The sequence below is a fragment of the Salminus brasiliensis genome, chromosome 19 (assembly GCF_030463535.1).
Source record: "Salminus brasiliensis chromosome 19, fSalBra1.hap2, whole genome shotgun sequence".
NCBI classification, from domain to species: Eukaryota; Metazoa; Chordata; class Actinopteri; order Characiformes; family Bryconidae; genus Salminus; species Salminus brasiliensis.
In genome coordinates this window covers 24630662-24647571 of record NC_132896.1, presented here as the reverse complement: position 1 = coordinate 24647571, position 16910 = coordinate 24630662, and the positions used below count along the sequence as shown (strand labels likewise).

Genomic DNA, 16910 nt, shown 5'->3' with positions numbered 1-16910 from the left:
CCTGTCTATGTCAATGTGCTGACACTGACTCTATTTGCACTGTTTATATACTAATGTACTAATGTATTTACATTTATTACATTTCTATTATATAAATAATAGAAGGTATTAATTTGCCTCATTTTCTGTCATGGGGTTCTTTATAACATGCTACATCTTGAAATGTTGGGGATTTCTGTGATTAGCTAAATGTAGTTAGCCATTAGAAACCAGTGTGTGGTCATTTGTCAGCTCCTTCTTAAGGTGTTCTGATGAAATTTTTACTTACATTTTTGTCAAGTTCCATTTTACCTGCTCTCCCCTCATCACACACAATGCTACAAAGAGTAGAGGGTGAAGCCTAGCACATACTTTCTCCAAGACATGTGAATCGCCACAGCATTTTTCAAACTGCCGCTAACATGTCCTCATTACACAGCCCAACACGCTTGGAGGAGAACACTAACTGCTAATTCTGTTATATCTGTATCATATCAAGCATCTATGCTTAAAGCCACAGTTTATACTTTTTTCTTTTGGATATGTCTGGCATATGATCACGTCACAAAGCACACATCTTCTCATACTTCGGTTTACTTTAGAGGCTTGCACTGTTACCAGATCTCAGTCAGGTGGAACACTTTTGGAACAAGGGAGGTTTCACAGCATGTGTGGACAACAGATCTTTAAGAACTCTCCAAAATATTTAAGGAATATTTTTATTTTTACTTTTTAAAAAGGGTAGTGCTAAGTAGTGCTAGATGGGTTTGGCTATTAATGTGACCCATGTACAACAGGGTCTAACTGTTTCTTCATTTCTTTGCATGCCTTTGCATTGCCTGGAGGTTTCAAAATTAGTGACAAATAACACATACACTATGTTTCCACTGTGAGCATAGTAGTTCCATGTAGTTCCATTTTTAGGCATGCATCCTCAGTCCTTAATCCTCAATCATCTGTCAGTCAGACAGAACACCATTGAAAAGCCTCAAGTTCTACAAGGCTAACCATAGCATGCCCCACACTGATGTGATGTAGTTTACTCAAGTGGAAAGCAACTCATTTCAATGCATTACGTTTTTAGCGCAGAGCCAGTGGGTTTATACATGTTGAGAACAGGTTTTTGTCACCAATACATGTTAGGACAAGGCTTGTAAAGAAAATTGACTCCTTTTCTAAGCACAACCCACTTGCAAAGGACACTAATGAGTATATACTACAAGCATTAGAAGGTAGGTCACTGAGGCAGCCTGGAAATTCTTTGAAAAGGGCCATGAGACTGGGATGTTACCACAAATGTTCCCTGTGAAAGTGCTCAAGGAAATACACCAGGCCAAGTTCAACAATCAAAGGTTTGTTGTGTTCTATGTAAGAAGCTCAAGAATAGCTGCTGGTAAAGTGCAAAATCTCAGACTCCCTTCAAAGGAACAACATGAAATACAACTTATAAATACAGTTAGACAGAAGAGCTTTGAAAAATCACCTTCCAATAAGAATAGGTCATCAGACTTCCTCTCTGTATAAAGGGGAAAATTCCATTAGTAAAATGGGAAATTGAAGACAGTTCATGTCTGATACAGCATGACTCACTTTTTGATGCCTGCAGAGATAAAAAAAAGCATGTTGTTGCTTGACTAAGAATACAAGTGATGATAATATCAGTATCATATGGATATCAGCAAATGTGTAGCTGTTAGATGATTGTACTATGGAACAGCTGAACATTTAGCCATCATGGTCTTAGCATGTAAGCACCATAGACAATGTTGTGTGCTACACTGAATGTTGCATCATTCAGACAACAGAAATCCAGTAATAATAACAGGACTCACACACAGATCATCATATCAGGAAAAAACTTTTTCACGCAAAACTAAACAGAACATAGTTTCTTAAAATTTACCATGAAAAAAAATGGTAAAAAATTGGATTGTTGGTAGAACATTATAAAATAATATAACTTTAATCTAAGTTTTTTTTACTTGCTTTAAATTGCTTTTTATTTGGTTAAGGGGTATGTTCCATTTTGCTTCTGTCAAGAACCAGTACTTGAAATTGATTTATTCTTTATTAGATGTGACAAATAACAAAATATGTGATAAAATAAGTAACACAAAAAGACTAAAAGTGGTCAATAATTCTAACAATTGTATATTTTTGACTAGATTTGCTAAGATATACAGGCAAAGCTTATTTATTTCATTTATTGAAGTTGAATGTGATCTAATACTTTTAGTATGAGATATTTGTGTGTATGTGGAAGGACTGTCCTGGAAACATGACAAAGTCACCATGAAAATCTTATTATTACTATTATTCAAGTATTTTTTTTAATTAGCAGCATCTATACATTCAGCCATACTGTTGATACAAACAAAGCACAGGCAGGAAAATTAAATCTACAAAATAAATTGCAAATAACATTTCCAAAATACATTCCAATTATATGGTACACTTAAAGGGTACAGTACACTGTTATGGCTAAACCGTACATACCTGAATATTGTACCTAAACAAAAGGCTAATTGTTGACAATATTAATGCAAATTAGGCAAATACAATTCTGAATTTACTGATTTATATTTGATATATAATTACATACAATAATATATATATATATATATATATATATATATATATATATATATAAAGCAATGAATAGACTTAAGGTGTACCAGGGGTCCATTCAAGCCAGTCCAGACATTTAATCTTTTCTGTTTTTTGTTTTATTATCATTTTCTCATTCTGATGAACAGAAGAATACTATTTCATTTCATTAGATAACATATGTGACTAGAAACCTATATGAAAAATATTGAATTTTTTGAAATATGTGCGTGGGCTCGTATGTAGGATGAGTCGCTGACATGTTCTGTCCTGCTTCCGACACCTCAGTCATTTCTAAAACTCAAAGCTGCCAACCATGCAAGTGAAAGCTATTTATACATGTCCATGGGCTTGGCTCTAGTGTTACAAGCTATAGCATGTAAGGCATTAATATAAAACAAACTAGCAACCAGTTTTGCAAATGCTCATGATAGGAAGGCATGTCACAAAGTCTGCACTAAAGAGGCATTCAAGAACCAGCTCCAAAAGAATTTGTATTGCCTGAAGGTCTGTGCACCAAGTAGTATCGCTGCAGAATCCTTGCTGGTGTGGTTGGTTACATGTGCTCAGTCAGGGCGTTCTCATGCACACTCAGTCTGAGCTGCAGTTTCAGTCTCATTCTCAGCCATGTGACAACGTGCTTTCACTGCTAGGGCAGGGAGGACAACGTTGCATCAAACAGCACGACGCACTCAAATCACTCAAGGGGCTACTTCCTCCTTGCACAGGAGAGGTGGAGAGAGAGAGAGAGAGAGAGAGAGAGAGAGAGAGAGAAGTGGGGACTTCGGAGAGGACAGATCAGCACTTGACACTGGCAGTACCTGAAGCCACTAAACCAACGCCTGCAGACTCCAGGTAGGAACATGGAAAAAAGCAACAGCCAAAGGAACATCTGTTGGTCTAGGCTTGGTTTATCTTGGGCAGTTAGACAGACGAGACAGATAAACTCGCATAGGGGGAAATGGTAGCAGAGGGAGAACAATGGACTGTTATTGACACATTGTTGGAGGTACGGGAAGATTAATAAACAGGTTATATCAACATCACGTATGCAAATGTTCAGGTGTATTGTGTATATGTCTACTTTGCTACAGTAGATACCAGTTGATACTCTTTGATTAAAGCTGTAAATGACGAGGATAAAAGCAGGTTCACAACCAAATCAGACATTTTTTATTAAGTGTGTAAGCAACTGAAACTTCCTATATAAACTTTCACACACAGTTAAAATAGGCAGACTCTGCCTGGAAGCATTTCTTTTATGAGCACAAATGCCATGTATTTCATTGCTGTACTTATTTAAGAAATAAAACAAATACATGTATTCACTATATGGTAACGAGAAGGTAAAAACTTTGCATCTTGTAGCGTTTTATTCCGAATCATTTTGGAGCATTTTAATTGGTCTATTCATCCTGAAATTGTGTAAAAAAACAACAACTCAAATGAGGTGTGAAACAATAGAGTGGCTGTTGAGACTGCAGTCCAATCTTCTGCAATCTTCTGAAGACAGTTAACTTCAGTGCTAACTTAACTGACTTATATTGAATAGGCTTCACTGTCAAAATCTGTGGGTGCATTCGAGTGCACTCCTGCAGATCGCACATTCCCTCAACCTTGGGTGAGAAACAAAAAGTACTTACAGGAGCCAGCCAGAAGAAATTCAAATTAGCAAACTGATCGCATTGTCAGTACAATGCTGAGGCCAGAACACGAGAACCAACGTAGCAGACTAATCTGTAACAGCAGACAGAGTAGATAAAGTAGATAAGCAGGGTAAATTGGGAGCGGCCTTAACAAACAACCTTGCTAACATACTGTAATGTCATATCCCATCTGAAAGCATCTCATCGTGTATTTCCCACACCTGTCTGCGCTGTTATTTTCTGTCCCGCTCTTTCTATGCCTATCTCTAACCGCAAAAACTACCCTCGCTGCCCCCCTCTCTCTTAGGCCAGTGCAGGAAGGGAGTTGGCAATTGTGAAAGATGTCTATATTTCAGCTGAATGGCAGGAACAGTAGTTCCCCCATGGTACTGCAGATAAGAGAACTGCCTTGTTGATCTCCAACCACATCCTGTTGTCATTACTGAAATTATCAGCTTAAGCAAACTTCTCAGACTGATCAGTGTAAATCATTTATGATGGTGGAGATAACTCAATAACTGGCACTGGTAATCTGCTTTAATTGACTTTCCTCAGACTCTCCTTGATGTAGGTTAACAGTTGAATGAGATATCTCTGAAGATGTACGCATACATATGTGTGTGAGATGGTGGGTGGGGCCCATAGTTATGATTGAACAGTCTGGTCATGCGCATATGCCCAGTTATTTTTCCAAAAAGTTGTAGAATGTAAAAATTTCTAAACTGTACTCTTCGCTTTACAGACATTTTAAATTTGAAGAGGTGCGTCTGTCTGGACTGCTTATTGATAGAGGAAGCCAATCACAACCAAGGTTGTTTATATATCTAAGTTTCAACGGTCCAGTAATAACAATAGCTTGTTTAATTCTAGGGGATAAAGACAGGTTGGGAAATAAACTCTCTGATTAAAATCAGTAGATTTGCCGGTGTACAGTGTAGGCTAAAGGTCATGTTAGGATTAATTAAACAGAATCAATTACATTCAACTAAATGTTCAACTAAGTCAGATATTTAGTTTTAGATATCACCACTGTTGGACAAAAAAACACTTGTATCTCAAAAAGGAAACTTGGGAAAAAAACCTTCTTAACTTTTAACAGGGGTCAATGCAATACTTCATTTTACTTATACATTTAGAGACCATTCTTCAGGAAATCTGAGACATTGTAAAGGAATGCCAGATTAAAAAAAAGTAGCACAAACAGAGATATGTTTTTTGCGCATGATAGTGATGGTATCTACATGGCATTCGCAGGCGGTTCTCAAAATCAAGTGTTACAAAAATGACTTTTTTATAAATGAAAACCGAATCGTAAAAATTATGAATAAAGCACACTCACACTTGGCTGTTTAGAAAAAAACAGATAAAGAAGGCCCAGGTTTATTGCTGGCATACCCAAGCACAGGTGAATTATTGAACCGTAGAGCTGACTAACCAAAGAACTGAAAACATGATGAAAGCCTAAGGACATTAGCTAGCAAAATCAGTCAACCACCAAGGAATAAAACTGTCAGCGTAAAGTTGCTGTGGTGAGTAACTGACCACAGATACTAACAAGATTCTCATGCATTTCAAAAGTGTGTCAATGATAATGTTTGGGCTGTGCTTATATCAAGAAATGCAGGATATGACATTAGAAAACGTCAATGTTGTATGTCTTAACTAAAGTGGTATCTAAAACACCTGCAAATATACTTGCGTACGGTTTCATTCATTATTTAGTTATAGTAATATGGGTGTCGTTATTACCCAACTGAAAGTGACACTTTATGTTGCACCAGAATGCTACATGCTCTTAGGCAGCAGAGTCTAAGTCTGTTGCATGTATGTCTATGTTAAATCTTTCCTTATCATAAGTATATCATGCCAATGTAAAAAACACAAAGCATGTTTTGGCATAATAGGATGCTAAGCACTTGTTTAGCTAAATGAGATAAGAAACTTTTTTTAAGAGAAGAGACATTAGAAGAGATGTCCTGTGCAAAGTCTTCTGACAGCTGACTAGTGACACACTGACAAAAAAACGCCTTGTAGATCCATTGATGTGGCATTCTGGGCTTCTTTGAGCATTTCTTGATCAAAGCATGGGCAAAAATTGGTGAGTAACTTTGCACCTTGGTTGTCTTTGTTGGTAATCCATTAAACTTAAAATCAAATTAAACTCATGAAATTGGTTTGTAAACTCTCACTAATGCACAAACAGTGGTTGCTATTCATCTAGATCATGTTATCAGCCTAGGAAACATGTTGTAAATTAGCCTAGATATGTTGCAACTGTCAAATTCAGTTTAACAGTGAAATGAGGCTTAGGTATGAAAGATCATGGGTGTCTCATCATGGGAGTTATGATTGTAGCATATTTTAAAAGAAGGTTAAAGATCTGATTTCTCAGAAGGACTCACTCGATGCAAATGCTGTTTGGTTTCCATACGGATGTTTCAAAGCTTTGTACATCTGAAATGCATTTAGTTAAAAAAAAAAGAAGAGTAAAAACTTTCCTGGCTCACCCTAAATTTTATACAGTATTTTTTTTTAATAAAGATAAATATGAATAAAGATTAGTGAAATGAATAAAGATTAGTCTTACACTTATACTTGGGTTTTTATTGATGCATTTTGTCACTGTCATGTTCCATGACAAATGGACTAATTCAAATAGCCCAAAATTAAAAACTAAAATTACTTTTATAATAAGCTACAGTTGTACAAAAATAATCCTCTGCATGGACATTCAGAAATATGATAGTTACCCCTTTGCAGGTTGATCCCACATTCAGTGTAGAATGTTAAACTTTAAACATCACGCAGTTATCTGCTTTAATTGTACAAATCCGTCTGCTGATCTTCCTACAACACACAGCACATCTTTTAAACAGTTCAAACACAGTGACACCTGCAATCTTAACTTGCAAAAGTTTGCTTCAGCCACATGGCTGACATTCTAATTCATGGTCTGAAGTCTGTTTTAAAGAAAAATGCTCAAAAACATTCCTATGATGTCTTTATTTTTACAGGATTTACAAGAGCCAGAATGTAGCTGTGGCATTGTTTTGAGATGTAACCTGGACGGTTAGCATACAGTTTTCTTTTTTTGTGTAACTACTTTCAAATGATTTTTAATTACTTCATATTAGTTCCAGTGAATACAAGAATCAGATGCCATGAAGTATTACCACATAAATATAACATAAAATGATGTAATAAAAAATTACCACAGGATCCATACACGGATGATACATGATCATGAGCATATGCTGTGTGATTTCAAGGCATTTACATTCTATGCAATTGTGTGGTCTGGTAGAGTGCACTCATTCCTAGCCCCACTGCTCACCATATCGCTTACTGGGTCTAAGCCATCTAGACTGTCAGCTACAAAAGACACAAAACCACTATCTATAGTGGTTTGATATCCAGTGATTGAAATATGTATGCTAAACAAATTAAGTATGATTTTTTTGTAATTGTTTTTTCAGTTCTGACATATAACATCACTTTTCTGTGGAAAGATGGAGGCCGGTGCATGTCTGCACACATGTCTACTGCATGTGAAAACCACCCAACACCCCCTAAAAGTATTACAACAGGAAGTCAAATTCTTTCATATACGCACTTGACTGGTGTCGATAAAAAATACGAATGTGAAATTAAAGTGGAGAATGTAGACTTTGATATATTTCTGTGTATGTGATATTATTCATATCCATATTTATTTATATCTATGTTCATTGCATTTTGGATGAACATATGTACTGGGCCAGAACAAAGATACATAAACCACATTACTGAGCTTGCAATGCACTGTAAAGACCACCAACTTTACTCAGTTATTCTCGGAGAGGCCTGACTTGGCTGTTTCTGCACAAAGTTCCTTTTGCCTGTACTATGAGGTTTGACTTCAATGTCTTAATCTAAGAGTGAATTATGTGCTTCACTGGAACGAAATTATGAGATTAGATACATGGCAGTTTACATACATTGTAATTTTGGTAGTACTTTATTTTACAGTATGGTAAATTGTAATGCTTGGGGGCCTTAAAATTTAACATTTAACCCTGTTATATCAGCTTGCTACTTAATGTTTTTTGACTTCGGAACATGTTTTAGAAGTTCTCTCCAAAAAGATACACATTCTGTTTGGGATTGCATGGTTAAAAATAAATGATTTGTATGTGCTTTGACTCTGATTAGTGTTGAGGGTTCTAAAGTACTCCTTCCAAAAGTAATCTGTACATCTTTGTAACAGCTCTTTTTCCGTTCCATGCTGAGGTTATTTGTGTGTGTGTGTGTGTGTGTGTGTGTGTCTTTACGCACATGCATGCATGCTTTTGAAGTACATCTTATTAACCAACTCAATTCACTGTTACTTTGTCACTGTTGAGTGATACTAGCAAGTTACTATTAAGTTGAGCTTTGTGAATGACATTCCTGCCATCTGCATCCTAACAATAAACCCTCTAGATCAACTAGGATTGCTTTGTCCATGCCTGAGTATTTCTTAACTGTATATTTACTAAATTTACAGTCCATGTGGCATATAAACCATAAACTATTAATGGGTAAAAAGAGTGTAATAAGGTCATTTATGAATGTAATTTTTTTAAATGGTCAATACTTAATATTAATGGTCAATATGTATTAAAAGGGCAGGCTTCAATCTCAACATAACAACAGATAAATATATAGTAATTACTAGTAATGTCTGGTGGATATATTGATATATGTAAAAACTGCCTGGTCTATATAGCAGTACTTAATGTTACAACAGTTGCTCAGAACTGAACGGGTAAAGCTAAATTATGGACTACATATAAATAATAATAAATACAGTACTTTATAAGTTGAATATTAACTGATGCTAACAATACCAGGCAATTTTTAGTAAATATGACAATTTAGCACCAAATGCTGATCTCTGTAATTGTTGAACAGTATTCATTAAAACAAAAGTTTGATTCTTTTACAATTGACACACAATTTTATTTAAATATCAACAATTTGCTTAAGTTAAATCTTCTGACTGTAAATGTATTTGTTAATTTACTTTTTTTTTGTTTTACTAAACTTTACTTAATTTACTTTGCAAAATTGAATCTGTTTTGAATCTGTTTTGAATCTGCTACTTGTAATGTAGCATACAAAGTATGTACCATTAAGAATGTGAGTTAGCGTGATCAAACCTGCACAATATTTTGAAGTGAAATGCTGAAGTGAAATGCTGAAGGGCCAATGATGAACTAAGGTATCCTTTTCATACTGGAGATAAGTTTGGATGCTAAAACGTTTTTGGAAAAGAAAAAACAAAAACCCAAAGCTTAAGAAATTACCAGAAGCTATAAGATTATCAACAACTCCATTCATCAACTAAAGATCTGCTTTGCTTTTGTATTCCAGTAATCACTGCGCTAAATGACGCTGCAGTGCCACGATGAGCTCCAACAATGCCTCAATCTTGGGGGTGAACTGCTCTTACAACAAGACTGCCTGGGAGGATGGCATTTATAAGCTGTACACCTACGTCTATCTCATAATCTTCATTCCAGGCTTAATAGGAAACAGCATCGCTCTCTGGGTGCTGTGCCGCTTTATAAGGTGAGTATTTCTCGATTGGTGCCCTGTATGTATTCATCATCTGGAGAGCACTGTGGATTTGACCTGTGTTCAGCCCACTCACAACTTGCTGAAATAACTGTTATGTGGGCGTGCTGAGAGTGTTCTGACTTGAGGTGTGCCAGATGCATTTCTCTCTCCTACATGGCCAGAACCGTTGATGAGTTTAAAAATGACTGCAGCATTTGTGAATGTAATTTTTTTTTTGCCTCTCTGCTTCACAGCAAAAAGACTAAAGCCATCATCTTCATGATCAATCTGGCTGTGGCTGACCTGGCCCACGTGCTGTCCCTGCCGCTGCGCATCTACTACTACATCACCCATACCTGGCCATTCGGAAAAGGGGTGTGCTTGTTCTGCTTCTACTTAAAATATCTCAACATGTATGCCAGCATTGTCTTCCTGGTGTGCATTAGCCTACAGCGCTGCATTTTTCTGATGAATCCCTTTTGCGCCAAAAAGTGGAAGCGACGCTACGATGTTCGCATCAGCTTAGTGGTGTGGTTGGTGGTGGGTCTCTGCTGCTCTCCCTTCATCCTGATGAGGACATCAAGTTCAGGGCAGCAGAATGAAACGAGTTGCTTCAAAGACTTGCCCATGCGGAAGCTAGGCCTGGGCACGGCTGTCACGATAATGACCTTCGGGGAGCTCCTGGGCTTTGTGGCCCCTCTAATCATCATCGGCTCCTGTACTTACTTCATTGTACGCTCGTTGCAGCTGAGCTTTCAGGCCGGCCACTCGACCAACGACAAAAAAAGGGCACTGCGCATGGTGCTGGTGTGCACATGGGTGTTCCTCTTCTGTTTCGCGCCATATCATATCAACTTCCTGCTTTACATGATGGTCTCGCAGGACCTAATTACGCAATGCACTGTGCGCCAGGCAGTGACGAAATTCCATCCAATCTCGCTCTGCATGGCCAGCATCAACTGCTGCCTCAATCCACTTATATATTACTTCCTCACCACAGAGTTCCGGCAGCAGCTCAGCCGCCAGGGAAGCTCTGTGCTGAGAGGCCGGCTGATGAGTCTGGAGAGCACCTCCTCTATTAGAGAGTGAGCTCTCCACTGCTGTAGCTCAACCTACTCTTTCAGGTATGCATTAGCAGCCAATGATGTGGCATTTTCTTTTTCTCTTTTTCTTCACGTACTCTATCTGCACCAGTCGGTGCCCGTTGCACTATAAACAGAAGGGTGTCTTCTGATGTTTGGCTTTTAGACTGAAATGTCTTTATGAAACAACAACAAAAACAACAACAATAAAAACAAACAGCAACTACAAACTGTTTGAAAAATAGGAATATGTAGCCACAGTGCAGGGCTTTGGGTTTATGTAGTGCTGAAAGGACATGGGCTCCTGAGGGTCGCCACTGAAAGTGGCAAGTAGGGAAAACAGGGGACCAATATCAGACCACTATAGTAGATGAATCAATACTGACTACTTTGAGCTTTGTTGTGAAGTACATGGTTTTCAGACACATGACATGGTCTTAAAAGGAGAGATAAAGACATACTGTGTTTGGCATAATGGAAAACATAAGCCCCGCCGAATGCCCCCACTCATTAAGTTACTGCAGTCAGTAAATGTTGCACCAAAACAAATAGTCTACCATTTAAAAGTTTGGAATTACTTTTAACAGAAATGGTTTTGCTATAGCAACATGCTTGTTATATAAATAGTTTTATATGAACTATATGACTCATTTGAATACCCATTTGCTTGGTTAAATGGAAAACCTCTTGTTAATGGTTCTTTAAAAAAGAACCATAGAAAAATAAACTGTTTTTCAACCCTTTATGCTTGGAGTGTGTGCAATAATATTCAAAATTAAAGAACATTTTAAACATTTGTTTTTTTATTTTGACAATTATACAAAGTAGGGCTGCACAATAAATTTAAGGTGTCATTGTAATTTGTGCATGTGCAATAGTTGCAGGACCTGCAATGTCACATAAGGCAAGTTTAATCAAACACATTATGTTATAGCCTGCTTGATACAAATGGAACATTTGCACTGATCTCATTTTAAATTGCATATCTACAAGAGAAAGATCATATCTGTCCAATATAATTTATTTCAATCCAATCTTTGTTATTAATATCATGCCATGTTGGACCATTGACTTTTGGAGAAATCTGGTGAAAATTCCTATATTTTCAATATAGGCCATTTTTCATCCAATACTGTGCAGCCCTCTTACAAAGTTAAATGATAAAGCATACACTGTAATTCTCCTAACAATAATTTTTACAGCCAATTCTCTGTCCTGAGATGTGAGATCACCACTTGTGACGCATAGTAACTATCCAAAGCTTCCTGGGTTATTTTTATAAATACAGACAACTCTTTCTACAATTCTGGATGCTTTTTAAAACTTCTCAACTGTGTTACAGCATTGTAGCATCCAACCAATTATTTGAAACCAGCAAAATAATTTTTTGCTAGGTCTACAACAAATATGTGTTTTATTTTGTTGAAAACATTCATCAAAGATTCATAACTTCTCAAGGGTAGTATATCCTGAAAACAAGCACTTAAAAGAGGTGTATGAACCTTATTTGGAAGGAATTCAAAGTGAAGTTATTATATTGAAATTTGTTGTGAATTGAAAAAGTCAGCACTGAAAGTGTATTTTTTTGTCTAAAGTGAATAATCAGTGTCATACATTTATTATGCACATATGCCCACAAATATCCCTGCCACCCTTAGAATGTTAAGATAATAAGCTAAAGCAAGTGTAAGCGTAATCTTTTTTTATAATTATTATCAGTGTTAGACGAAGTTGTAAATAAAGCCTACAAAAATGTTTGAAGCCTATTTCTGATGTTTGAATCTCTTGTGCACTCTCTGTCATTATGCTCCTATGGATCAGGGCGTGTTACTGTATGCAAAAAAGTGTGAAGATCTGTTGTAAAAAAGACTGTAAATAAACACAGCGTGCTACTTTTGTGGTTTCCTTTTATACATTGGGATGTGTACTTGTATGTGCTTGTTATTTGCATTGTAGTTCCCCATATGTTCTTTCCACTAAGCTGAACGTACTGAAGGGCTCAGCCCAGGTGAAATATGATTACCCCACATCTCATGAGAAAGTGAGATGTTTTTGATCTTTTCCATGACTCACTCTTTCACCCGCTCTCGGTTTATAAAACCATGCTCAGTGGAGAAACTGTGGGGGTGAGGTGTGCAAGGCACTGATATATATCAAGGTTAACCAACAACAGCAAAGGAGTGCAGGTAATAGCACATTTTATCATAGGTGAAATAGGTTTTTAACAAATTTAAGCAGACCAATCTGTTTTTTTATGCAGGCAACATAGGCAGGGTTTAAACAGACTGAGGGATGGGACTGAACATTTGCTAGGAATGTCTGATGTAAACACAATGCTTTTAGTACATGTGCTTTACAAGCAACACATATAAAAAATATTGAAATTAATTTCACTTGTATTTTTTTTTTTTTTACATATTTTTGACACAAAATTAATTGTGCTGCAAACAAGAGAATGCATGTATTCTTATGTTCCTATATTGTGCACAATTACAAGTTTCAAATAATTATGAGGACAAAATGAAAATAAACAGATGAGAAGAAAAACCTGAATAGCATCGTTAATGAAGTTAGTCACATAGGCTTCAATGTGATGCTGTATTACAGCCACCAAGATGGTAACTGCACTGATCTACACACAGAACTCAATAATTAAAAACACTTACATTAATTACAATACAGAGCATGTGGCATAAAAACATAGAGTGATATCTGAGGGATAGTGACTTTCAGTTTCCCCTGCAGAAGCTTCAGGCAGGACAGCTGCCACCCTAGAGACTGCTAGTTTGTAAAGTAAATAGTTCACTGCAAACAGCAGCTGCTCGACTAGGTGGAAGTGGCAGGTGAATGCATCATGAGGGTGGCAGTTAAACTGCCACAGTGTGGCACATACACACACACACTGTGTGTACCAAGTAGGTCCATGTGAACACAGCAGCCTACACAAACGCTTTTGTCACAACATAAACCTCCACTTAGTCAGGAGAGGTAATACAAATACCTTGTTTGATCTCCAAACATCATCTCAACGATTTTTAACTTGCCACTGTTAAATAAACACCTGGTCAACATTTCTGACATATTCTATTTACACAGCAGGTAAAGTGGCCCGAATCCGATTTTCTCACCAAATCCGGTTTGAGTTTCATCTTTGCCAGGATCACAGGAGCTATCAAGGAGTTCCAGTTGCTGACAGCTGGGCTTATCATTGAGAATGTGTTCAAACTTGCTGTAGAAAGGGCATGTTATCCGGCCACAGCTATTTCTTTGGTTTGCACCCTCAATTTTTTTTATTTTATTTTGACACTGCAGTCGCATTCTGACATGAATCAGAGTTTAAAATATCTGATCGAGTTTTTTTTTTTGCTGTTCATGCTGCCACACAAATAACACATCTAGCCTTTGTGCAGATAACACATCTAACCTTTGTGCAGATAACACATCTAACCTTTGTGCAGATAACACATCTAACCTTTGTGCATAATTTCAGAGGTATGGCACCATTAATGTCTCAGACATTAATTAGCTTATTAGGGCAATGGTTTGTTCACAATCATTGTTAGGAAAGACCAGGTGGTGCAACTTTCAGAGCTTATATTGGCTAAATTATATATTTCCTAAACCTAGTCTCAACAATCAGCAGCCAATCTAAGCAGCTGCCCAGCACAAATAATTTATAATTTATAATTTATGCCCACAAAGCAGAAGAAAAAGTTTTGATATTTTACATAAACAATCACTAAAATATTAAAAAATGGTGGTGGATTGGGCTTAAACTGCAGCCAGCGGCACATTGAACATTTCACTGGTAGAAGGAAGAAATGGATTAAATTAAATACCAGCAAATTATGGAAGCAAACATCACACCAACTGTAAAAAAGCTAAATAAATAAACACAGGATGTTTTATTCAGCAGGATAATGATCCAAAACACATGAGCCATGATCCTCAAAGTCCTGTGACCAAAGTATAATTGATAGTCTAGAAAGGATAGACCTGAGAAGAGGAACATACAAGACAGAACAATCTCACAGAACTAGATGTCAAAGGAGGTGGTCCTATGTACTGAAAATGCCGTGTGCCCATATACATAAAAGTGATTACAATATTACCTATTTTACATTATGCCTTTTGGCACCCAAACTTTTGAATGACACTATATAAAACCACTTCAATGATTAAAAACCAAACCAAATAACAACCTTTTTCACAAGGTAGTACAACATATGTATATGGAATATAAATACCTTTTAACAGGCATTGTAACCACACAGTTGGCCTTTTTATTTATTATCAAATTGCTGTAAAACAAAAAAAGACTGTATTGCCAGTTATATAAACTTGGTGTCACTGTTGTAAAAGAATATCACTGAAAAATAAACACAGGTGTATTGGTGTGAGGCAGCGCTTCAGACTCTTTAGACATGTGCCAATAAAATGTGTCTCTATGTTACCCCGAAAAGCATGGTGACCACAGTTGGGTTGCCCAGCTAGGGTAAACAGAACTGGACAGTAACATTAGCTCTGCATAAACACTGCACAAAATGATTTCCTACAAGATGATTTCCTAGCTAGACTGAATTGTATGTGCATTTAGATTGACGGTCTTTAAAGCTATTCACTCTTCAATTCAATTTGACTTTATTTTCATTATACTAATACAGGGTTGTAGAGTACAATGAAACACTATTAGGCTAAATCTCCAGTGCAGAATAGTGCAAAGACAATAGTCAAATGGTGCAGAGACAATAAGTACAAAGACAAAAAAAATGTACAAATTAAAAAATGTCTGCATGAAGGCTGGGTGATTAAGGTCCAAACTACGTTACTATACTAATAGCAAAATGGAATAAATATGTTGAACAGCGATGTGCTGTGCTTGTAAATGAAGGATAAAATGGAGTTCAGGAGTGTGTGTGCTGTGGTAGACCAGTGTAGTGTTGTAAACAGTGTCACGTATGTAAACAAGTAAACAAGGGGAACTAAAAATTTAACTGAACTGAAAGACAGTTCAGTGCATACAGTCCCTGAGCTCAGTGTGGATGTGGTGAGTGAACTGGATAGTTCTGAGTAATCAGTGTGTGTGTGTGTGTGTGTGTGTGTGTGTGTGTGTGTGTGTGCGTGTGATTGTATGTCTTTAGGTTGTATGTACAACCAAACATAAATAATCAACATGATAGATATGAACTAACCATACTCATTATTTCCAGTATCATTACTGGGTATCATTGAAGGGCACTGTGCACTGAATAGCTATAGTTACAGCTATCTAGATCGACATATAAACATTACATGTTGGTGGATAAACATTATATTATTTCCTGACAAATATATCAAATATATGAGACTGTATTCGAAGGGATGAACATCTTTGTCCATGTTTTCTTCATGTTCTAGATGAGTTGTATCATAATGACTTATTAGTTCATGTCTAGAACCAGCTGGTTGACTTGCACATATGCTTTTCAAACATGTCGTCTTAAAGGGTTAAGGAGATCATCTGAGTGACTTGACATTTTGACATATATGTTCTCTACTGTGTACTGTAAATGTCAAACCACTAAACGTGGTCTGTTACCTGGATGCTGATGCGCCTAAACGGCGTACAGAAACAGAGTGTGGAAAATAAGTATTAAAAAAAATCTCTTTCAGTTTCAGTTCTTTCTGCCCCTCCCAGGAGTACAGCTACATGTGGTATGATAACAGGAAATGAAAAACATTCTATTTAATTTTATTTGTGATACATTGTGAAAATATTTTGCTCACTCTCTTTAAAAAGTCTGCTTTTACCTTTGTCCTAATTAATGGTACTCGCTGGTTTAGCACTCAGTTACGCAACACACATGACTTTCAGCAGTGGGGGTGGGGGCTTTCATCAGATCTACAAGAACCTAGAAATAGAAATAAAAATGTTGAGTATTTTTAGGCTAAACAAAACAGTGAAGCATTGCACGTGTCATCACAGAATGAGTGTCGAGTGACTTCAGGACCTCATGTGCTTCAGTTAGTAAAGAAT

The 16910-nt window shown here is 36.8% G+C and overlaps 1 protein-coding gene across 2 annotated transcripts; it reads left to right on the top strand.

Moving 5' to 3' along the window:
* Positions 1-3220: 3220 nt before the first annotated feature.
* p2ry10 (P2Y receptor family member 10) lies at positions 3221-12786 on the top strand. 2 transcript variants are annotated; one of them, XM_072663227.1, is made up of 4 exons: positions 3424-3441; positions 7247-7301; positions 9627-9824; positions 10067-12786. In XM_072663227.1, exons 3-4 carry the CDS (start codon positions 9661-9663, stop codon positions 10899-10901), a joined length of 999 nt encoding a protein of 332 aa, XP_072519328.1. In that variant the 5' UTR covers positions 3424-3441; positions 7247-7301; positions 9627-9660; the 3' UTR covers positions 10902-12786. The 2 variants fall into 2 exon arrangements, with proteins under 2 accessions (XP_072519327.1, XP_072519328.1); XM_072663226.1 differs by lacking the exon at positions 7247-7301 and having other exon boundaries at positions 3221-3441.
* The last annotated feature ends 4124 nt before the right edge of the window (positions 12787-16910 follow it).